At 38.7% G+C, this 23,916-nt stretch overlaps 1 protein-coding gene across 10 annotated transcripts in view; it reads left to right on the forward strand.

The window, feature by feature from the left end:
- The window catches only part of GTF2I (general transcription factor IIi), a 71,892-nt gene that overhangs the window by 44,681 nt on the left and 3,295 nt on the right, over positions 1-23,916 (forward strand). For 8 of the 10 annotated variants that reach the window (XM_030962442.1, XM_030962448.1, XM_030962447.1 and 5 more), the window contains 22 exons: positions 5-109; positions 1,747-1,809; positions 2,907-3,002; positions 3,788-3,853; positions 5,708-5,891; positions 7,290-7,342; positions 8,883-8,966; positions 9,673-9,856; positions 10,171-10,229; positions 10,883-10,954; positions 11,463-11,646; positions 12,164-12,222; positions 12,867-12,950; positions 13,435-13,524; positions 15,073-15,138; positions 16,675-16,858; positions 17,700-17,752; positions 18,314-18,421; positions 19,269-19,352; positions 20,184-20,367; positions 21,295-21,323; positions 22,823-22,900. In XM_030962442.1, the coding sequence (XP_030818302.1) occupies positions 5-109; positions 1,747-1,809; positions 2,907-3,002; positions 3,788-3,853; positions 5,708-5,891; positions 7,290-7,342; positions 8,883-8,966; positions 9,673-9,856; positions 10,171-10,229; positions 10,883-10,954; positions 11,463-11,646; positions 12,164-12,222; positions 12,867-12,950; positions 13,435-13,524; positions 15,073-15,138; positions 16,675-16,858; positions 17,700-17,752; positions 18,314-18,421; positions 19,269-19,352; positions 20,184-20,367; positions 21,295-21,323; positions 22,823-22,900 (2,169 nt within the window). Of the gene's footprint in view, positions 1-4; positions 110-1,746; positions 1,810-2,906; positions 3,003-3,787; positions 3,854-5,707; positions 5,892-7,289; positions 7,343-8,882; positions 8,967-9,672; positions 9,857-10,170; positions 10,230-10,882; positions 10,955-11,462; positions 11,647-12,163; positions 12,223-12,866; positions 12,951-13,434; positions 13,525-15,072; positions 15,139-16,674; positions 16,859-17,699; positions 17,753-18,258; positions 18,422-19,268; positions 19,353-20,183; positions 20,368-21,294; positions 21,324-22,822; positions 22,901-23,916 lie in introns of those variants that run through there. The other 2 variants (XM_030962451.1, XM_030962452.1) reach the window with 2 other exon arrangements.

Raw genomic sequence — 23,916 nt, forward strand, 5'->3', positions numbered from 1 at the left:
TTAGATTCTGACCATACCTACATGTACCGTGAGACGCGATGGAGGAGCAGCAAGTCAGTTAATGAAGAGTCCAATACTCAGAGAAGAAATGAGGCAGAGTTCAATTCTGGTAAGATGAAAATTCAAGAGTATTTCATCACCCTGCTGTGTTCAATGAAAAGGTTTTCTGTAATTTTGTGCTGCTGGAGTGAGACATGTTAGTGCAAGCCTTCATTTAAGAGCCCTGGTCTCTGTGTAGGTGAATTGCAGCAGTACAATCATCATCATAGCTTACCTCTGTTGCTTTTTGTTATTTGACATATTGATGTAAATAGACTCACAGGAAGTTGGAATCTTTTGGTTGTGTTCTTTCCTAATCCCTTCTGTTGGGTTCTCCACAGAAATGCATCCACGTGCTTCAGTTTAGTCTGTTTTAAGATGCTTCACCTGGGATGTTTTGTGTACCTTTCCTTTATCCTGTGGTTTGGTTGTTTTTGGTTTAGGGACACATAATCTGTCTGTTTTTAGGGTTCTCGGCAGTCAGGAATATGTTTTTTACTTTATGTTTTTGAAGGCAGCCAGCAGAGTTCTGATATCTGTGAAGGAAAAGATGTGGAAATAAAGTTATGGCATTTCAGATGTGGTTTTTGTGCTTATAAATTACCATCCTTGGATATTTTTTCATAGAAATATTTGCAAATATGTAGCCTAATTGAAATTGTAAATCTTATCCAACAACTCACTTTTAATATTTCTGTCAGGTTGGGTTTTTTGATTTTTTTGCTTCGTTTTGCTTTCAATCACCCAAATCACACCACTCTGGGTCTTGCTATAAGCAAATAGTCATGGTAGTCATCATTATATTAAGTCATGAAGGGCATTTTTAAAGGTGCTCAACACCCAAAGTTTGGTGGTTTGGCAGAGTGTGAGCAGTACATCAATGTCCTGCTGGCTTTGCTCTGAGCACGTGGCTCTCCAGCCTGAGCTGTGTGCTTTTCAAGGCAGGTTTTGCTAGCAGCAGTGCTCCTTCTTGCAAATGGCATTAGTTTTTCTTTGAAGGTAGATAACACCATAGTTAGGGGTTACCATTATATGAAATTCAGCAGCAATTTTTCTGATAAAGGAGAATGAAGTTCATTGCCTGTGCTGGCTGCAGTATTAACTGAACTCATTGGAGAAAAGAAATGTAGATGGTTTGTTTTCCTCAGCATAATGCCATGTGCTTTACACCTGACTGAGGGGGAGTGTGAGGAAGGGGAAGTGTGATAGGAAATGACCTGGACTCCGACTGTGCCTTGGTTTTGACTAGAATTTTATAGCTAGAGATGCTGAGTGTGGCCCTTTGAGTCAACCTAAGGCTTTGTAACACCCCCTCTTCTGAGATCTGTTGGTTTTTACAAGTTTCTGTAAGAGAAGTATGGAAAGTTGCACGTGGTTTTGCTGAATACTGTGAGATGAGGGTCTGTGGTGATGCTGGTTCCCCAGGCAGGATCAAAGGTGAGCCATTTCACTGTAAAAACCCAGCTTTTTTAAGCAGTCAGCTGCTTATCAGTTACATACTTTTGAGTATGTGTAATCTTCACCTCCTTGCCTTTGTCTGGAATTCCTCAACGCTCATGGTAAATATATCTTTGCTTCTATTTTTGTAACTTGCTGTGAATGCAAGGGGCTTCTTTGACAATGTTGGTTTAGATGCAAAGGCATGGAGTGTTTGGTTAAAAATCTTTTCCATGTCCATCATTCAACTGTCCTGCTTTTCCCTTTCAGATTCATCCCAGCATGACTCATCAGAAGGAAGTGAGGTTTCTGAGGCTGACCTCACTAGTGAAGGTCAGTTCCCCAGGTCACTCATTTCAGTTGGTTGGGCATTTTTCTATCCAGAGTGTGTTTTCCAAAGCCTGCATTACTTGACACTGAATGAAGATAATTGTGTACTGGTGTTGAGTGGAGTTTGGATTGTGCACTGTTTTCTAAACAAACCTGGTGGAGAAGTATTAGAAAACCAAAATATACTGAAGCATATTGGACTTGGTGGGCTGGTTTTGAGATGATACCTGACAGCAATTTGTATCTTTGGAGTAATTTTCATGTGTTGGTAATGAAAAATATTCATTGAATGGAGTAGATGTTATAACATTCCTTCATTCTGGAGAATACATTGCTTTATAACCACACTGTGGTTATGTGTAACATTTGTGGTTAACAAATGCTTCTGGGAAGAATGGTACCAGAACAGAAAGGCAGTGTTGTAGGTGGTGTAATCAGAATCTCAAGGTGTCTGTCTCAGATTGGTAAGTGTGAGATCCAAACCTTTGCACTGAGCAGCTCCCTTTGTCATCCAAGTGGCTCTAAAGCTGCCCAGCAGTGTCCCTGCTGTTCTGCTGTCTGTCGACTTGTGTGTGTTTAAGGCAGATTTGACCTGTTTGTTGAATTTCATTGGTTCCCATTGGTTTTACACTGGTTTGAAAGTGGGTTTCAAACATTTGAGCTCTTCAGACAAAACATCAGTACTGTGTTTTGAGATCTACTACTGGAATGATATTACTTCCAGTTAGATAACACAGGTAGTCCCTATCTGCACAATTAATTCTGTGATTCCTTTTGCTGTTGCATGGCTGTTCTATGATCATGTGATGCCCAGTCATGTTTCAGAAGACAATGTTGTTTTCCTTAGCAAGTACAGGAGCAGTTTTGTTTTTTGCTCTCTGGTGCTTTGCACAGGCCCTTCTGAAGGAACAAATTGTGTCTTCACAAGTAGGAACAGGAGCTTTCTGAAGTTACTCAGTTAAGTAGTTTGTTGAAAATTTGGTGCCCTGAAAAGCACAATTTCTTAATTCTGTTAGAGTTGTGAAATTCAGAGCAGTTCCAGTGCTGCATACAAGTTCCCTGGACAAAAAACCCAATTATTTTGTTTTTGTCTGTTTAAGATAATGATGATGACTATGTACCCAGTGAGAGGAGACAGAGGAGCCCCAGGTCAGCCAGCGACTCGGGCAGTAGTGGGAGAATAAAGTTCAATTTTGGTAAGATGAAAATTCAAGATGATTTTGTTTCCCTGCTCTTTTTTATGAAAAGGTTTTGGGTAATTTTGTAGTGCAGCACTGAGACATGTTAGTTCAAGCCTTCATTTATAGCCCTGGTCTCTGTTTAGATGTACTGCAGCAGTAAAATCATCATCACAGGCTGCCTCTGTTGGTTTTTGTTATTTGATGTGACAGCATGATTGGACACACAGGTTTGGATTTGGATAAACTTTTTTTTTTTTTGCAGCTGTATTTTCTTTCAGGAATAGGATTTCTGGGGGTATTTTGCAACACCAGGTCTTGGAGAAATACTGGATTAAAGTAGAGAAGGGCAGATGCCTCCTGATCCATGTAGTTGTACAGATTTCCACCAAAACAACTCCATATACTTTCTGTAAGCTTTATCAAGCTTTTCAGCACTCAAATCTAGGTAACTTTCAGCAGCACCTATAAACTGCTTTTACCCCTGGAGGCAGCAAGAGCTGATGACTGAGCCATCAAAGAGATAAATAATTTTTGGAAGTTACTTTAACCTGGTTTTTGTTGTGTTTTTTTAAACTTCATTTAATATACATCTTTTGGAAGTAATCTTTAACATTTTATTCTGTACTTTTCTTTTTTTTTTAATGTATCCATGCATTTTTAAGGATAGTCTGTACTGTACTCAGGAGGCACCTGTTTGCGAGTCGAAGTACACACTTCATATTTCATTTAGTAGTAACCCAGATTTTACAAGCTTCTCAGTTTTGTTTATAGTCTGACATGTCCTCTTCTTTTCTTTGCAGACAAATGGAATACACGAATTACAGACTTGAGAAAGGAAGTTGAAGTGCTGTTTGATAAAAAATATGGTATGTGTCACACACCTTTCCAAGCCATTGCCTGTAGTCCTTTGTCACAGCAAGTGACAGCCTGCTTTTTGGCATGCATCTTGTTCTTGCTTAGGAGCACACCAGAACTGACAGCATCAAAGGGCTAAATACAGTTAGAAGACATAAAAATGAGAAAAGTAGCTTTTTTGATGAACAGAGTAATTTCAAAATGGGATATCTGTGTTTGGCACCAAAGTGGGAAGCTTGATTTTATTTTTCAGCTGTGCTCAGTCTCCTGGAGCACCTGCATGCTCATGTATCTCAGGCACCCACATTTGAGAGAGTTTTCCTTTTCTCTGCAATTACACTGAGTCTTTAGGTGAAAGAGTCTTTAGCGTGGCACTGCCACTCATTGACTGTTCATTTTTGATTATGACTGTTTTACAGTGAAACAAAAATTGTATATGCTAATGGCTCTTGGAAATAAAAAGCAGCAGATGTGTTAGACTTTGGAATTTGTCTCCAAATGCTGCACTTAGATATGTTTTGTGTCCACATATCACAAACTACAACAGAATCAGTAAAGATTTAAAAATAAATGCTGGTGTGCCTCTGCCACAAAAAGTGGAAGTGCTTTCAGAATAGCCCTTGTGATTATGGATTTACTGCATGTTTGGCATGTGACTGTCATCTGACATTTGAACAGCCCACTGAAAGCAACTTGCACCGAGGCAATACAGTTCAGAATCTGATTCACTGTATTTTAATTGCTCTAGAAAGGAGCATCATTCTTAGTGAATTAATTTAATTTTGATTTTGATGTTTGCACGCGGCAAAGTTGGTTGAAGAAAATTAAGTTGGTTTAAGACAATATAAGAGGTAGACACTATGGAATGAATTGCCTCCCAGGATGGTATTAACTAATCACTTTGCAGCAATACTACACTTACTAGTAGGTGTAGTGAAAAAATAACAGTCTAATTACAAGCAAAGCAGCAAGGGGCAAAAAACAAGAGTAAATAATCACTAAATACAAAGTTGCTAAATATGTGGAAGTCCATGGCAACAATGGGAAATTCAGAATGGTGGGATATGCTCCCCCCCTTCCCAAGTTGCTAGTTACTTGCTTCTCATTTGTTTCAAAGATTTCATTAGGAGGGCCGTGCTTTTTTCAGCCGTGTTAGAAGTGTATTTTTTATTTCATTAGTGGTTCTTTGGATTTCTAAAATACACAGAAACTTCAGGAATTCACTGAAAAGAAGAGATGTGTGCCCCTATTCCAAGGCATTATTGACTTGTAAGCCAATAGTAGTAACAAATGATAACAGAGGTAGAAACTGAACATGAACTGAAACATGCTTGGTTTGTCATTAAGTCTAGATAACTTCATCTTTCAAAATGCTCTATTAAGCAAAACCCAAATAGTGAGAATAGCTTCATCTTTCAAAATGCTCTATGAAGCAAAACCAAAATAGTGAGAATCTTCACTCTAACAGGTGTGGTCACTGTTATTAAATGTTTACATAAAGGGAAAAGAGGATGATCTACATATATATGCAGGGCTGCAGCTTGTTTACTGTAAATCAAAGTGATTTTGCTATTAAACAAAGTCCCTCACAGCATGAATGCTTGAATGTTTCAATGTGCTGAGGGCTTATTGCCTGCATGCTAATTATCATGTTCATCAGAGTGATATCAAACAGGTAATTGAGTAGAGCCACAAGCTAGTCTAATATTTTTATTCTCCTTTTTCATTGAAGCTGAAGCTATAGAAGTAGAGGGCCCAGCACCTGTCCCATGCACAACCTTCCAGTCCCATCCAGAAGATTTGTTTGTGGAAGGGCTGCCAGATGGGATTCTAGTCTTAATATTTTTACTCTTTTTTCATTAAAGCTGAAGCTATAAAAGTAGAGGGCCCAGCACCTGTCCCATATGGAGCTTTCCAGTCCCACCCAGAGGATTTGTTTGTGGAAGGGATGCCAGATGGGATTCCCTTCAGGCGCCCGGCCACCTACGGCATCCCCCGGCTGGAGAGGATCCTGCTGGCCAAGGACCGGATCCGCTTCGTCATCAAAAAGTGAGGAGCTGTTCATTTTTGGCTCTACATTACTCATTGTTTTCTGCCTCTGCCACTTTGCTTCATTTTTCTCCACAGAATTCCTAACTGGTTTCTACTGGCATATTAATGTACGGTACTGAGGAGTGGTTTTTAGTTGATGTCCACTTTGATATATTCAGCTTATCAGGCCAGTGGATTGCTTAGAGTGAGAGTGGAGAGATCTCTGGTCAGATCTCTTCAATATTATGGGCTTCTTGTCAGGGGCAGATCTCTTTGTACTGTTCAGATCTCTGCAGCTGCAATGCATGTTGAAAGCCATTGACTTTGGAATATTTGATCCTATTTGGAGATCGATCCTATTTGAAGATCCTGGCCTAATTTCAGCTTATGCTTTTTTTCTGAATTTGCTGGAATGTTGTATCAAGGTGTCTATGGCTGTATTTGTATAAAGCATTTCCCAGGGCAAGCTTGAGGCCAACACATAGCTACTGGTTCCTGTGGTTTAGGTGTCCTTGGTGTGTCTGGAGGTAGATCAGGTAGTGTACATGAAGGAGAGCTCAGATGGAGATTGACTGATGTTTAAAGGAAGCTTCAGTGAATAACAGCTGATGTTTTCCTGTGTTCAGTGGTGTAGGGCCGAATGCAAGAGTTTTTGAAATGGACAGGAATCTGCTGATTGCAATGGTCAGGCTCAGAACTGGGGTAGTGGCAGCCCCTGCCTCTGTGCATGCTGCCTTTATCAGGGGTGCTATTTGCTTACATTTGAGAGGAACATCATCAGTTTCTATCATCCTAATGCTTACAGGTTACTAGAAAAGGAAGAAGTGTAGATCTACCTCGTATCTCATTTAAAATCAGATATCATACATAGATCTAATTATTTATGCTGGCACCCACTTTTGTCAAATATGTCTTAGTTGTTAACAAAAATTAATTTTTGGTGTTCATTGATTTTGAAATGTGTAACCAGAGCAGCTAAAAATCTAATTTGGCTCTGTGAGAAACATCAAAATGTTTAATTTTTTGTTTGTTCAGCTGTGGATAAAATTAGATATATTTTGGAAACAGAATTGTCTGCTTCGAAGTTTACTCTTTTAGAGATTAAATTTTTAATTTCTATCTTTGTTTCTGATTAAGTGTATCTCACAGCTCAGAGGTAAGTTTAATGGAACCTGTATGTCACCATGAAATGGGCAGATGCCCATAGTCATCAGATATGGGTATGGGGCATGGAAAATGCTTTGTCAGTAGGGTTCCAGTCAGCTATTAGGATGCTTCAGCATTAGTTGGGATCATGATGTCCTCTGGGAGGATTTTGGGTTTGATCCTTCAGTAAGTAGCAACTTGGGGCTGTGGCTGGTGACTAGTTTCTCAAAGTGCCTGTCACTGTTGAAACATGTACCTTCAATCTTTCAGGCCTGAACTTCTGAATTCAACAGATCCTCCAGAAGTCACTACAGCTTCAACAGGTAGGTTTTCAAATGTGTGAGTTGTACAAGCACATGTGATATTCCTATTTGTCCTATATACTCATAGTCTTCTATCAAAGACAGTATTACAGTGGATATTAAGGTTCTAAATTAAGCAGCTATACCATAAGGATGTCTGTTTAATGTGTATACAGGAATTAAACTTTTCCTGAAGTTAACTTACTCTATTGAGTCTGAATAACCTACTGTACCTTCAAGTACAAAATTTGACTACAAAAATAGCAGGTAGGCTAGTAACTGAGCCTTAGCCTTAACTGGACTGTTATGTGGCTTTTTAAATTAGCCTTTTTTGTGTTGTTTTAGTTATTTTTAATACAATTGTACTGATTACTGAGGCAAAGCAAATACATTGCTCAACTCATAAATCCCCTGTAGCTGAGAAAACTGGTGGTAACCAATTTCTATGGCACAGGGTTCTGAACAGTTCTTATATGGCTTGTCAGGACCAGCTATCACTTGATAGAGACATGTGTGATCTCTGCATCCTCTCTAATAAGAGATGTGAGCATCCCTGGGAGCTGTTAATGGCATCTCAGAGAACACAGGAGTCAGGAGCTCTCTGAGCCTCCTTTCCTGCAGTTTTCTTCCTGTTTGGACTCCTTCTTTCCCAGTAATTTATTATCTCCTCTGCTGCTCCCTGTGTCCACTGGCATCTCAGGAGACAGATCTGTGGAGCACCAGCCCCTGCTCTCTCAGCTCCTTGTGGCTCCATGTCCAAGTCCTGCTCTGTCCATAGACCCTCACAGCTTCTGTCCCCAGCAGGAAAGGGGGGGATGAGGATGGATCTGTATTTTGACTGGCAGAGGAAAAGATGATTTTCACCTGCATTCCTGTGGGAAGCAGGCTGGTCAGGAAGGTTTTGTGGAATGGCCTCAGTCCTGAAACTCTGGGAAGACTGATAGTGGCTGCAGACAGACCAGTTGGATCTCAGGAAATGTCAGCTGGTGCTTATGCTGATAGCCCAGTCTGGTGCAAGTATGGAGCACAAGTCATTGCTTTTGCATTCTGACTGAACCCATGGTGTGTAAGCAGGCCAATGTGTTCTTTGAGACGGGGAAGCTTCACTTGTTGGTCACAAAGACACATTCAGAAGCAAAAAGTGATTTATATTATATGTGCTTTGATCCCTTAAAGGCAAGTTTTCATCCCATACTCATGCCTAAATCTGCACTGAATATCAACAAATTGTTCAGGAAATGAAACCATTGTAAAACTATTTCCATCTCCAAGTGGAATCTGCAGTTTGGAGGTGATGATGAAAGTATTGCAGTTCTTCAGGCCAAAACATTGTGTGTATTTTGTAGCAAGAGTGATGTCACTGGTTCAGTGGAGTTTTGTCAGTTTTAATATTCTGTCATTATTTTATGGTCATTTTTTCTATTTCCACGTTGAATCCATACTTCTTACATACAGCATTTATGTGTTGCCTGAAAATGCAGGATGATTATGCATTATATAAACTGAACAACTGAAAATATAACCAGTGTAAATAAGGAATTTTGGTTTTGTTCTGTGTCAGTCTCAAATAGAGCAAAAGAGGACTGGCATTCCAGAGTCACCAAACTGAGAAGGATGGTAGATCAACTTTTCTGTAAAAAGTATGGTAAGTACAGTATTACTATCTTCTTTTCTGAATGGCTTTGTATTTCTTGAAGGTTGCTTTGGTTCCCTCCTTTGAACATCTGCATGAATGAGACCTTTGTTCAGATTTTTTTTTTCAAGTATTTAAAATTCTGGAAGTTCAGTGAAAAGGAATGTTTTAGTTTACTGCTTATAGAAGGTAAATTTAAAATAGTTTAAAAAGAATTTTAAGTCTTAAAATACATATAAACATATACAGCTCTTCTGATTGCTCTTGATTCCTTCCTGTTTGGATTTTTTCATTTGATGGTGAAACAGTTGTTTACTTCTATCCACTGCAATATCATCATAATTAGTATTAAAACATTTTTGAGTGAATTTTTATGTTCTGTCCAATATGAAAAAAAAAGTCAACTTCGTAAGACCTAGAATAAAATTTTTCATGATACTCTAGAACAGATTAACAACTTTGGATAAAACAAATGTATTATGCCCCAGTAAGCAGTCCAGTCTGGTATTGTGACTGCTCAACAGCAACATCATACAATATGGCAAATTTTTTACATTTTTTACGTGCAGAGACTTGGTTTTGTTGGATTTAGATGTCCTGCATTGTTCCACATTTTAAGAGCACAGTTGCAACAGCCTGAGGAATTGGTATCAGCTAGCTTTTAATAAAGATTGATTGGCCAATCTGTCCCGTGACTGGATGTGTTTTGTTCCAACAGCCAAGGCTTTGGGGAGCAATGACCCCAGAGCTGTTCCATACAAGAAATTTGAAGCTTATCCAACTGACCTCTATGTTGAAGGGCTGCCAGAGAACATCCCCTTTAGGAGTCCCTCCTGGTATGGAATACCTTGCCTTGAACAAATCATTCAAGTGGGCCACAAAATAAAATTTGTGATCAAAAGGTAAGTCTAAACATGGAGGGATTTTTAAGAAAGAGTCCAAACAAACACCCTATGTGTAATCAAGCACTTGGTTTCATTAAGTCATGAAGCATTTGATCTGTAATTACCAAATAGGCAAATTGAATATTCTGCATGGTAAAGTGGGCATTTGCAATCCAGACAAATATTTCAGAATATGTTTTGCATATCTGTTAACTTGTTGATAAATGTGAAAAACATAATGGAAAAATTAAAATTCTTCAATTAATGTCATAATAGGTAGTGGTATTTAATTTATGACAAGAATAAGCAGATTTTTTATGTCCTGGTTGCAGGCCAGAGCTGCTAACTCACGTTCCAAATGAAGGTACTCAGCACAGGTCAAACTCTCAAGGTAAGACAGGTGCTGTCACCAAGTGGGAAAAGAAGGGTTTGATGGGGAAAGGCATCTAGATCAATGCAGCATTTTTCAAGAAGGAACCCACGTGTGATGAGTGTGCTGGCATATTCTTCATGAGGGTTGGAAGGAATGAACTGATCACTGTGAATGTGGATGGGTTGTGAAATCCTGATGCAGTCCCAGCTGCCTTTGAATAACCAGCCTGGGTCACCTTCAGAGCCCCAGAGAACTGGAGTTACTGTCCTGGCCTGAATCAAAGGTCTGGAGTCCTTTGGGATTTCACAGGTGATCCTGAGCTCTTTCCTTGGTAAGGAATTGTAGGGACTTCTTGAAAGCATGATGTGCCTTTAACAGGGAGAACTACTAAAATAATTTCTTCCTGCATCTGAAGGCTCTGAAGAACAAGTTGTTCTGCTAGGGTCAGTGTTTGAAATTCATAAGTACATTTAAATCAATTTTTCATTATGTAGAGGAAATTATGTGTATCATTTAACTGCTATAGATAATCATTACTCATTGTGTGTCCCTGTCTAATCAGATGTAATTGTGTTGTTAGTTGTCATGTTCTTATGTTGAAAGAAGTATGTTCAAATGTACCTCTGTATCTAGAGCTGGGTGATTCTCTGACACCTGTTTCTGGTTTTCAGGGAGAGAAGATTGGAATTCCAAGATCACAAAGCTAAGAAAGCAAGTAGAAGATATATTTAGTGTGAAGTTTGGTAAGTGTAATGCTAAATGAACTGTTCTGCAGTGCTGCTGCATTTTAAAACTCCTCTGTTTAAATGTTACAGTATTTACTTAAGCATCAGAAGTATACTAGGGCAGATATGGAAATCTTGACTCCTCTTACCTATGTTTTACTTACTCTTTCCTGTAACTGACATTATTGTTTTTATAACAGCATCCTAGCTGTTATTTTCCAGTTGTGTGACGAGATGATTGCACAAAAGCTTTTGGATTAAAAGAACTTCTCAAAATAAAACATTAGATACCATAGGCCTATATTAGATATTATCTGTAACAGGGTGGGTCAAGTTTCCATTTCCAATTACTCCATAGAAAATAATAGGGAATCTCTTCAAATATATTCAAATATTTCTAATTTTTTTTCAGGGGGCTTGTTAGCTTTGAGTAACAGAGCTTCTGTAAGACAAGATTCTTAAAATCACTTGAGATAAAATTCCACCCATTTAAGTTTGTAATATATGATTCAATCTTTATTTTCAGCTGAAGCTCTGGGGGTTTCAGAGTCAGTGAAAGTTCCCTATTCTGTGTTTGAATCAAACCCTGACTGCTTGCTGGTGGAAGGCTTGCCAGAAGGAGTCCCCTTCCGGAGCCCCACGTGGTTTGGAATTCCGCGCCTCGAAAGAATCATCCGTGCCAGTAACAAAATCAAATTTGTTATTAAGAAGTAAGTTTCTGATCCAGTTATTTTTATATTATATCCTCTGATTTTGAAGTTACTTGACTTCATTCCCAGCAGCTCTAGGCTTTAAATGCTACCCAAGCTCTGCTTCCATGAAACAGAGAATATTTTGCACATTTGTTTTATCTCACACAAGGACATAAATTCCTCATTAAATTTCTGTAGAGGTATAAATTGTGTGTTTCATGCATCAAGAATGGAGGGGGGAAAATGTGTTGTACCTGGAAGCTTTGTTCCTTCTTTTTTTTTTTCTTTTTCTGTATTTTTCTTTGCTTGAAGTAAACCCAGAAGAAAATTGCAGAATAGAAAATACAGTTTTATGTTTTCTTTTTTTTTTTTTGTGGTTATAGTAGATGGAGAGTCATCCATGCTTCTAACAGAATTTCCTTGTAGAGAACTGATGTTATGTGAATTGGAACTCAACTGAATTCCAAGAAATTGGTAACTTTTTGCTCTATGACTTGTCTTGCAATTGATTGGATTTGTTCTGTTCAACTTCTAGGCCTGACCTTATCATTTCCCATTTGCCTCTAAGACTGGCTAGTAAATTAAAGAAAAAAGGTAAACAATTAAATATTATTTACTGCCATCCATTTGTAAATACTTCCTTCCTGCTTCCCTAGCAGACTGAGAGATCTTTGTGCTTGAAAAATACAGGTGTTGTAAATAAAAGGCATTATTTAAGATGAACCAGCATAGTAGCCTCTAAATCTGCTATTATTTGAGAAAGACATTCAAACCATAAATGTATCTGCTTTTCTACTTGACTATTCTAGTACAGAAAATGGAATTTACTCAATTTTGACAACTTCTATTTCACTTTTAATGGCTTCAACCATTTTAAACTGAGAGCTGTGAACTGCTGTAAATAATAATGGTGTTTTATAAGAAAAGCATTAAAGAATCTTTTGTCTGTAGGAAATTCAGATGTTAGTAATTTTTTGGGGTTTTAGATAATAAAAAGTACCAAAACTCTCCTTCACACTTAGAAAAAACAAATCTTTTGTTCTGAATTAATGGAAAATCTAGATGTGTCTTTTTCAAGAGACACTCCTACTTTTTAAGATTGTGAGCATCACTGTATTGTTCAGGTTTTACTGTGCAGACTCTACTTAGTTCAGTCTGTTAGAATCCTTAGAATACAGCTGTTCTTTATTAGGTGTGCAAAATTTGTGCTTTACACCTTGTGTTCTTTTGGCTTCCAGGAATTAGTCCAAGGACTTCCAAAAAGTCACGAAGTTCTTCAGAAAATTCAAGTGTTCCAGAGATTGAAGTTACTATTGAAGAGAGTATGGAAGAAATAAATATTCTTCTGATGTTCTTTTATTATATTCTTCTATATTTTCTGTTCTTCTAAGCTTTCATAGCCCATAAGTAACATACACCTCATGTAGCAAACTCTTGAGGGCTCCAGATACATTTCAGTATAAAATAACTTTATAACTTTATATAATTTATATATAACTTTATAACTTATTTCTGAAACAAACTGGATACTGTGTGGATGATGCTTAGGTAAAATGTTGCAGTTTGACAGCTTGCTTGGCCCATTATTCCCAGCAGAGATGTGGGAACTGATGTAGTCCTGAGCAGAGAGATCACAGATGTGGTCAGTAGCATTAAATGCTTAAATACAACTCTAGAACTTCCTAAAGTTTTTTTTTTTAATTCTACTCTTGATTCAGAATTGAAGATTTCTCTAGTAATCAAGTTTGATGCATTGTTCTTTCTTGTTTCTGCTCTCTGCCTTATATATGTAATGTCTCTTCATAGGTCCTAAAAAAGACCAAACCACAAATGCAGAAACTAATTCTGATACCAATGGCTCCAATGCAAAGCAACAAGGAAAAGACTTTTCTTTTGGTGAGTGTTGGGGGAATTGGCACACATGCATTCCTTTAATGTTGATGTTAACACCTGGATTGCATATCAGATACTTTGAGTTCATATTCTGATGTACAGTTAGTGAATGACTGAAGTCCTCCCTTTTGTGTACATTCAGTTCTTCATTATGTGTAGTAATCTGCAGTAGAGAAATCCTGGATGATATGTGGAGCATGCTGCACAAATGCAGCCCAGATCCATTAGATATTGATTCAGGTGCAGAGTCAGTTTTAGATTTTTGCTGCTCTGTTACTGCACAATGCTGCAGACCCTTGAAGGACCTTTCTGGTGCAAAGTACCACCAAGTGCATAAACCCAGCTGAAATGTGCATAAGTTTCATAAGCCCTCCACAAATGTGAAATATTGACATCCCTGTGCAGAGATACTAGGTGGGATGTAGGGACCAGGAAGGATTTGAACTAACATTAGAAAACCAGACCTGTCAGAGCTGATTGTGCCTGACTGCCATGAGTGACCTCTCCAGTTCTGGGAAATCAGTAAAGGAAAAGCTGGGCAGGACTGAAAGCCAGGCAGTTGGTGTTGGTTCATCAATGTAGCCCATGAATTTTTGGCCATGGGGGTCCAGGCCTGTTAGTGCAGTGCTCTGGAACAGAAATCTCAGCATTGAAAGCAGGGTCAATTTGCAATCCAAAAAATTCTTCATTGTCAAGTGAGGTGAGTGCATTGAAAGTAACTGTAAGGAGTTCTAGGTCTCAGTAAACCTTTTTTTCAGCATACTTATATTCTGAGTTTATTTGCTTACATTTGTGTAGGAATTTGCTGTTATTTGCTTTATCTTTTTTGTCCCCTATGCTTTCTTTATAGCTGTATGGTCAAAAAACCTAAAAGACAGGAATTATTTACTCCTACCGAGCCAATTGAGAATGAATGAGATACTGATTTAGCACGGGTTGTGTTCATATTCAGAGTTGTGTACAGTTTTCTTGGACTTCTATTGCTTGTTAGACCTAGTTGGTTTTTTTTTAATCTGCAACTTTTTTAAACTTTGGACTGAGGTTTTAGTTTTGTAGACCAGCCACGGCCCACTTAGTGCAGCCACAAGTAAACTGTTGTAGAAATTGCTCTGATGGCTGTCAGAAACAAAATGCTTAAATTAAATGGACGTTTAATCTCATCACTGAAGTAGAAACTGTGCTAGAAATTAAAGTTCTCAGGAGAAAGGCATGTGTGTCATTAAACACATGAGGAACTTTGTGCCACTATTTTGGGTGCTGGTTCAGATGAGTAAATTTCCTGCTATCTGATAGTAAATTTGGATCACTCTTGGATTAATTTCACTTTTAATCACCTTTGCTTTATTTAGTTACAGTATCTTTCAAAGCTTCAGGAAAATAAGGATGGATGTGGATATAGTTTTGCAGAATGAAAGCCATTTTGCACATTTTTACTGCCATAGTAAATTGATTATCAAGCATAATAATTTATTAAAGATTTGTTAGAATGTTATTCAAAGACTCATTCATTGTGTGAGTGTTGTTCTAATTCTTCCAATTTCTTCCTGGCAGAGCTGTGGAATGCCAAAATCAATGACTTGAAGGAGAAAGTAGAAAAGATGTTCAATGAAAAATGTGGTATGTTTATTGATTCTTTATTACTGAGATGCCTTTCTTATGAACATGCAGTTAGATAAATGTATGAGAGGTGTTCATATGTTTATTCCAGAGGTCCTGCAGTCCTTGTGTACCTTACAGTTTCCCATCTGAGTTCATTCTCATGTGCTTGCAATCCAGTGTCACATTTCCACTTGTTATTTTACTTGGGTTTGAAAATGGAGAAGTTGTAGTTGGATTACAATTTTTAAATGAGCCACAGAGTGATTTCACACCCTGGCACATCCTTTTGAGCTTTCATCACTCTGCTTATAAATGGGACTTGGTATGATTCTGCATGACTCAAAACAGGCTATGGGTGGTATCTGGAGAAGTTGCTCCATTATATTCCAACACTTCTTCTAGTGCAGGCTGTTTGGAAACTAGTGACTTTTGGATGTAATGGCTTCTCCTTACTCTTCTGAGTGTGGATTTTTGAACAAGAGCACAAATCTCACCTGTGCTTGGTGCTGTTCTCTAGAAGAGAAAGAGGCAGAATGCATTGCCTTCAACAAAGTGTGCCTTGGTTTGAAAAGCCAGGTGTCTGCTAAGGCAGAAGCCTCTCTTGAAAGGAAAATGTAAAACCCCTCTCTCTGACTTATTATAATTTTGATATATGGGGCTCTCAGGCAAAGATATGGGATTAGGAATAACAGTTCTTTATTAGGAAAACTCAAAATAAAAATACAGTAATACAAAACAACACTGCCAGAGTCAGAAGCAGTCCCTGCCCCCCTGTGTGTCAGGGGGTGGCACAGCCCCATCCCATGGGGGCTCAGCCCTCCTGCAGTGCCAGCTGTGCTGCTGCTGGAGCAGGGATCCTGCACAAGGGGGGAGTTTTCCTCTGCAGCTCCAGGGCTGCTGCAGATGGGCCTGGGCTCCCTCTGGCAATGCAGGGCAGCAGAAAGCTGCTCCTCTGGCAATGCAGTGGGCAAAGGCTGCTGTGCTGCTCCAGGCTCAGATTGGATCCAGGTAGGAATGCTTGGCTCCTGCCCTGGGCGCAGCATCTCCCCATGGGATGCTGGAATTGGATCAGCCCTGCAGGGACACTCAGTGGCCATGGACAGCAGAGATCTCCTGGAGGGAGGATTGGCTGTGGCAGAGATAAAGAAAAAACTGCCCCATGAACAGCAGAGAACTGCCCCAGCTCTGACAGATGGGGATAGAATACACAGCCCCAGCCACATCTTGCAATTGCAACCCAAGACAAAAGTGCCATACAGATTGGATAGTCATGCATGCAGACCAGGCCAGTGGCATGAGCTGGATGCAAATTACAAATTTTCAGCAAATTATGGTGAGATTTACTGCAACAGAATGACTTAAGTTTGAAACTGTTCATTTTCTCCCTGCATACTCATAGCTGCCACCAAAAAAGGCAAAGCCTGCTGGTGCTACCGAATTGAGTATGGATGTGCCAAGTACTCTATTCCATTTATAGCAGAGGTGTTTCTATATATTCTATTTCTGTACACATCAGTTGCCTAACTATACCTTATTTGCTCTGTTGCATTTCAGGGGAGGCTCTGGGTCGCAGTGGGCCAGTGAAGGTTCCATATGCCCTGTTTGATACCTACCCTGAGGATTTCCACGTGGAAGGATTGCCTGAGGGGGTGCCCTTCCGCCAGCCTACAACCTTTGGGATTCCCAGACTAGAGAAGATCCTGAGAAATAGATCCAAAATAAAATTTATTATTAAAAAGTAAGGCACCCATATGTCTTTAATAATCTGTTCTATGAGAATTGAAATGTAGACCAGAAAATGAAATTGTGTTGCCAAGTTGCTAAATTACTCTATAAAATACACACTGGAATATTTTTATTGAGGAAATGATCAGAAAGCTCTTGTGCAAGTGGAACAAGATACAATAATCTCTTTGTTCTGACAGACTCTTAGACTTTGTTGTGAGAGAAAGAGCAAGTCCATATTTCTTAATCCATCACAATTACCACATCACTGGTTTAGTTCCTACTGCAAGGAGCACTTATGGACTACTCATAAACTTTGCTGGTTGTGTATTGGGAGCTGAGGAGTGGAGATTATTTTAATGAGAGCTGTAAGAATTTTCTTTCTTTTTCCTAGAACAAGTTTAGATATTCCTGTGCCAGTGCAGAAACAGTGGCAAGAGAAGTTACAAGGACAGATGGTGATAGAACAAGGGAGAATGGCTTTAAACTGACAGAGAGCAGGGTAAAATTAGATGTTTGGAAGGAATTTTCACTGGGAGGGTGTTGCCCAGAGAAGCTGTGGCTGTCCCATTCCTGGAAGTGTTCAAGGTCAGGTTGGATGGGGTTTTGAGCAGCCTGGTCTAGTAGAACGTGTCCCTGCTCATGGCAGGGGCAAGGTTTTAGGTTCCTTCCACCCCAAACCAGCCTTAGATTCTGTGATTCTGGGAAGTTATGGAGCCTCTCAGTCACTGCATTCTTGACTGTCTGTTTGGCTGAGAGGATATCACTTAGTTACCATTTTAGAAAATGGGATTTTCTTTAACGTTGATGGTATAATTTTATTATTGTATGTAAAATGTTCAATCTGTTTGCAGGCCTGAGATGCTTGAGGCAGCTATCAAAGAACGTTCTGGTAAAAGCTCCCAAGGTGAGTTTTGCAACTGCTTAACTTTCCAGATAAAAGTTTATTTCAAGGGTTAAATATTAATTATGAGAGCAGCATGGTGTTAATAAATTCCTGAAAGATTTATTCTACATTGCAGTTGCTTTGTTTGTTTGCTTCTTTGTTTGTTTTTAAGATGGGATAAGCACATAACCAGTTACAGTCTAAATATAGCTCTAACAAGACAGTATTAATTTTTTAAGTTATTCACAAATAATTGTGCCTCTAATGTATTCTTTACTACATTCCATCAAAATGTAGCCAGGAATGTAGGATTCACAGGAGTTACTCAGGTCTAGAGATAAAGTATTTGCTCCTAGTATGTAGATCATCTAAATAACACAGGCACCAGAGACAGGAGTGCAAATAGCCAGTAGAAAATTGTGTCAGGTAGGTAGGTCATGGAATAAATGTTCCCATTTTGAAACTGAAACTAGGTCCTCTTTGAAAACTTTGCCAATATTTGTTGTTTTGCAATATTTTCTTTATAGATGAGACTGAAGATTTTGAGCTCTCTATAAATGTTTTCTAAATTAATCCTCTTAGGAAAAAATAATTCCTCCAGTAATGCCAATACAGCAAGGACCACAAAAAACACAGTGAAAACAGCTGAAGGTGTTGAAGACCTAAACATTGTTAAAGTAACCATAAAAGGTGTGTATACTGGCTGGGTTCACATCATAATGCTTGTGCTTATATACTTCATGATATCTGCTTAGTTTGATATTTTCCTACATTCAAGTTTGATATTTTCCTATAGTTTGCTGAAATACAAGTACAATCAAGAAAGAACATGAGTTACCTTTTGTTTTTGCTGAGATGTTAAATGTTATCTAACACTCATTAATATCTCATCAGTGACATCTCTAGAATATTCTTAGTCCAAACACCTGTTAAGAAGTATCCACGTTTTTATGATGCTAGAAATTAAATATTGACTTGCAGTTCTTGGTAACTTCCAGATGCCAGTACTTGAACTGAATTGAATGACCTTGCAGGCTGAACTGTTTTGTCTTAACACCAATTACTGCTTTTCTTGTTGCATGCTATGGCCATCTACTGTATGATCACTTTGCTTTTACCTTTACATAAACCGTTCTGTGTTCCATAAGAAAGTAAAACACAGTTTGTTGGTTTAAATTACTTTACAAAATCATCTCTAGACATTTCTGGATTCATCCCTGGAAGCGTTCAGGGCCAGGTTGTGTGGGGCTTTGAGCAACCTGGTCTAGTGGAAGGTGTCCCTGCCCATGGCAGGGGTTTTGGATGATCTTTAAGGTCTCTTCCAAACCAAACCATTCTAGGATTCTGTAATTTCTTAGCAACCATCTATTTGTGTGTATTTCTACAATTCAGTGTTACTGCTAAAATGAGGAACAAAGACAGTCCCTGTTTAGAAGCTCTTGGGTATACCTGCTTTGAGTAAACATGCAAGGATAAACAAGCTTCAGGGGGGGAAATTTGTGCTTAATTCTCATGCTGTTCTCACAATTTCTTCCAGATGATGAAAATGAGCGACCACCAAAAGCAGAAAATGCCAGGCAATTGAGAGAGCAAGTAAATTATCTTTTTAGCCAGAAATTTGGTAATTGCTTCTTACTCCCCATTTTTATATAGGTGTGAGTGCAATTAATGTTGCTCATGCTGCAGTTAGTGAATGAATATTCATTCACAGTGAATTATATATATGGTCATTAAAATGAAGAGATTTGAGAATTTGAGAATTGTATATGAATGTTGTGCTTTGACTCCAAAAATGATATTTTGTAAGTGATGTAGATAGTTTGGTGTTTTAAATGAAGTCCTAAGAGTCTGGATTGCTTCATGGTTCCCCTTTCCTTTTCGTTTTTTCTGTGTCAACATGGATGAAGTATTTATTTTGCTGGCAGTCCATGGTTCTTCTCAGGGCTTCATAATCCTGACCTCTTAATACTTGGGATTAGAGTAATTTTAAAATTGCAATTTAACCCTTTTTCTGTGTATAGTTTTGTTTGGTTTTTTTTTATTTTGCTTTGTACAGTAGCAATGACCTGGGTTTCCTTATCTGAAATTCCTTCACTTGTGCTGCATTGAATTGCTTTTCATAGCATTGCAGGAAATGCTTTGTTTTCCTTTGTGTAGCTATCTCCTTTAATATCCTGCTCTGTAAGAGCAGTCTGTGTTCTTCATATGCTGAACTGTCAGAGCTGGAGCTGTGACTGATGCTCTCATAGTCATGTTCATGAGTGTAATCCAGAACCTTATTTCTAAAACTGTAATTGCTTCATTGTCAAGTGAATTTCTGATAGTTTCAGATCTGATAGAAAGCATGGTTTGTATTTTGTTTCTTAATCCTTTGAGGATTTCCTTACACTTTTTCTTCAGTGTAATCAGAAATACTGTGGGTTTGAAAATAAACATGACCTCTCTCACTTAGGTGAAGCCACTGGTATGAATTTTCCTGTGAAAGTTCCATACAGAAAAATCACTAACAACCCTGGCTGTGTGTTGGTGGATGGAATGCCTCCAGGTGTGGCATTTAAAGCACCCAGTTATCTGGAACCCAGCTCAATGAGGAAGATTTTGGATTCAGCAGAGTTTATCAAGTTCACTGTGGTTAGGTATGTAGTTGCCATTAATTAGATTGTGAGTACAATCCCATAGCTGGAATAAATGTGAGAGAATAGAAGTTGTAGTGCATCTCTAAATAAGTGCTGGCTTTTTTTGGATAACAATATATCAGGTCAAATGAAGCCCAGATGTTCCTAGCATGAACAAAAGAGGACATGTCCAATTTGGTATGACAAAAGGCATGTTACCAATACTGCATATTACAGCAAGCTGTCTTTTCAGTTCAAATCTAATCACAATATGCTAAAAAGTCCTATAGTTTCCTGGGCCTTGCTCTGCCAGTCATAATCAAGTTTTGAAACAAGTCCAGAGCTCATTGGTTTCTATTCAATGTTTGAAAATACAATATTGTCCAATTATAGTATAAGGGAATTTCATTTGTATCTGGATATCTCCATAGATATACACACACACATACCCAAAGTTAATTACTATGCATTGAAGCAGAGCAGATCAAACTTTGGAATCATTCTAAGGAGGAGTTGAAAATAAAAACTGATCAGTTTCTGTAACTTCTCAAATCACAGATGACTTCACAGGAGTTTAAAAGCTTACATTTCTCTTTAGAGAGAGAAATTTCTTAGATTTTACTAAGGAATCTGAATTCTCAACCCGTAATCATGACATATTCTAAACCAAAAGGACTTTGATGTGTTTTTGAATTGAACCCTGAAGAGGTGATTCCTTGCTAAGTAGCAGTGACCAAGGGAAGGGTTTAGCCCTTCCATACATGTTACTTTTCAAAATGCTAGTTTTGAAGAACCAAAGTCCCCAAGACCTACTAGTCCTTCTGTTTTACTTGCCTTTCTTTTCATGTTTTAGCATGACCTCTGTTATAGAAGGTATGGGGAGGTTACATTGGGAGAAAACACCATGCAGTGCCTTTCAGAATCAGTAATTTTTATATTTTTTTCCAGGCCGTTTCCAGGACTTGTGATTAACAATCGTAAGTATTTATGAGACACTGATGACAAATGCATTTTTTTTAACCTACCAAGTTTCATTTTCTACATTGTGTCTTAGTGGCAGAGGCCCCAAGTTGCTGAGGTCTCTGTATAATTTTGCCTGTGTATTTCTCATTAAGATTTCCTGACTAAACATGGATGTGCAGTTAACTTGAGGGCAGGGGGATAAATTTACATTTAAACAGCATAAGATTAGCATTGCCTTGATAGGAAAATGCAAGACTCTGATTTTGTATTTTTCAGCTGCAGAAGCCCAAAGAAATTTAGGATCCTGACTGAGCAGCACACTTACATGAGTTGCTATGTTGTTGGTTTAAATCCATCACAGCAGCTGTTAGTAAGAGCTTTCCAATAGCTGCACAACCTTGTTCCAGTAAAAAATTCTGCTGAAACTATAACATTTTAGAGAGGCAGACTGTGGTTAGCTGAAGTGCCATGGCCAATTTGGCCCTCACAATGAAATTGTTTGGGGTAGTGGGAAGGAAAGGTATAGTATTTTGGTTGCTAAAACAATTGTGACCTGGTTGTTAGATGCAATTTAGGCAAAAAAACAAACCACAAAGAGTGTCACTAGTGTACCTTGTGTTGTGTTCTTTATGAGCCAGTGTAGATTAGAAATTCAGAGGCCAAATAACCTGTCACAAACTGGCCTTACCCAGCTGGAGCCTTAGCACCCAGTGTTTGTTCAGATACATTCAGCCACCAGAAGATTCCAGCTCACGTGCACTGCAAGTAGGAGATGTCCTCAGGAGGATATTGTAGGATATTGCAGCCAGTGACTCCCACTGACCTGCTCACAGACCTAGGTGCACTTCTGAGATGGCAGAGAGGTCTCTGCAAGGGAGAGCCTTCCAGGCAGGTAAATGTGGAATAGTATTTCCAGGGAATTCAGTTAGAAATGAAAGAATCCATTGAGCTGTGGTCAGTTCAGCATAAGTTGTTCAATGTGTGTTGGGACTGGGGGAGCAGGTTGGCCATGAGGTTTGGGCATTGTCTGTGTCCACTAATTATGACCAAAATGATTATAATTATTTATATATACTATATAATATATACATACTATAAATATATACACATATACACACACTATATATATACTATATATATTATATATATGGATGGATACCAAGGTGAATGAGTGACAGGGTCACTAATTATGATCAAGATGATCTTACACTGATGGATACCAAGGTGAATGATTGAAAGATTCTGAGCCAACTGCATATAAGTATTATTTCTAATTTATTATTTATTCTTCATCTAAAAAACATGTGGAAACTTAAGAGGAAAGTTTTGGTGCTTGCAGGCAAGACAGGAAATGTTTTTTCTCTAACAGAAAGAATTGAACTGCATCTCAGTCACAGTGTTAGTGACCTGTTCATGTGACAAGTTTAAGGATTTGCAGATTCAAAGGTTTTTCTTGTGTTGCATGTGAACCATTTTCATTGTGAAGTAAAACAATGGTCATGTTTAATCTTAGAGCTGCTAGAAGAAGCTGAAGCAGAAGCAGAGTCACCAGCAGCACCAGCAGCAGCCACTACCACAGCAGTACTACCAGGTGATGCAGAGTGTGACATGTGTCCTTGCAGGAGGGTGGGAAATGGGGTTCTGCATCTCACTGGCAGAGATCATTACAGTCATGTCCTAGGTGTAAGGTGCTCATGATGAGCCATTTCATTTTGAGAAATAAATAGCTGTTTACTTTAATGACTGTTAAGCTTTAAATAACTTTATTAGCTGTTAAACATTAGTGGAAAGTGCCTCTCCTTTCTTCAAGCTGTGTCATTGGTGTGTTCCTTGATTTGATTTTTACAGATGATGAGTGAGCTGGAAAGAAGGATTAGTGGGGCCAATGTGTAAAGGCAATTCAGCATCCATTTATTAATGTCTGCTTAACTCAAATGTGTGCATGCCTGCATGTACAGCCAAGTGAAGTTTGCCTGCAGAGCTGGCAGAGGGGTCTGGGTAGAGTTTCTGTAGTCTGAACAGAGAATTTAGCTTTGGGCTGTGAATTAACTAAAGGAAATTCGGTTGGGCAACTTCACTTTGATCCAATACAGCTTTTAAATGTTCATATACCTTTTAAAAATGTGTGTGCTAAGTTGGTGTAGTGTGGGGAAAACTTCTGCAATTGACTGAATAAATCATTACACAAAGAAGCTGGGAAACCAAGAGAAAACATCTGATAAACATTTTAAGAGTAAGGGACACTTGTATGGTGCAAATTATTATAAAGGAAGCTGCTGGTTCCTCTGTTTCCATGTGGAGGTGTGGGAGGGAGGAGACAGCTGCTGATGATTTGTAGTCTGTTGGTCCTTAACATCTGCAGTGTTAAAAAGGTCAAATGGTTTCCCCAGAACATGTTCATCTACAATCCATGCAGAGATAGTAGAAAACTCAGCATGGAATTAAAGCATACTTGTCCTCTGTTATGCACCTTCCCACTGTGCCCCAGAGTACGCAGACTTGCCATCACAGACAGTGCTTGGGAGAGGTGGGTGTTCTTTCTTTAAGCTGCTCCAAATTTGGTGTATTCTGTGCAAATGCACATTAACTGTTCTGGGTCTTGGTGAT

Source organism: Camarhynchus parvulus, chromosome 19 (assembly GCF_901933205.1).
Source record: "Camarhynchus parvulus chromosome 19, STF_HiC, whole genome shotgun sequence".
Lineage (NCBI taxonomy): Eukaryota > Metazoa > Chordata > Aves > Passeriformes > Thraupidae > Camarhynchus > Camarhynchus parvulus.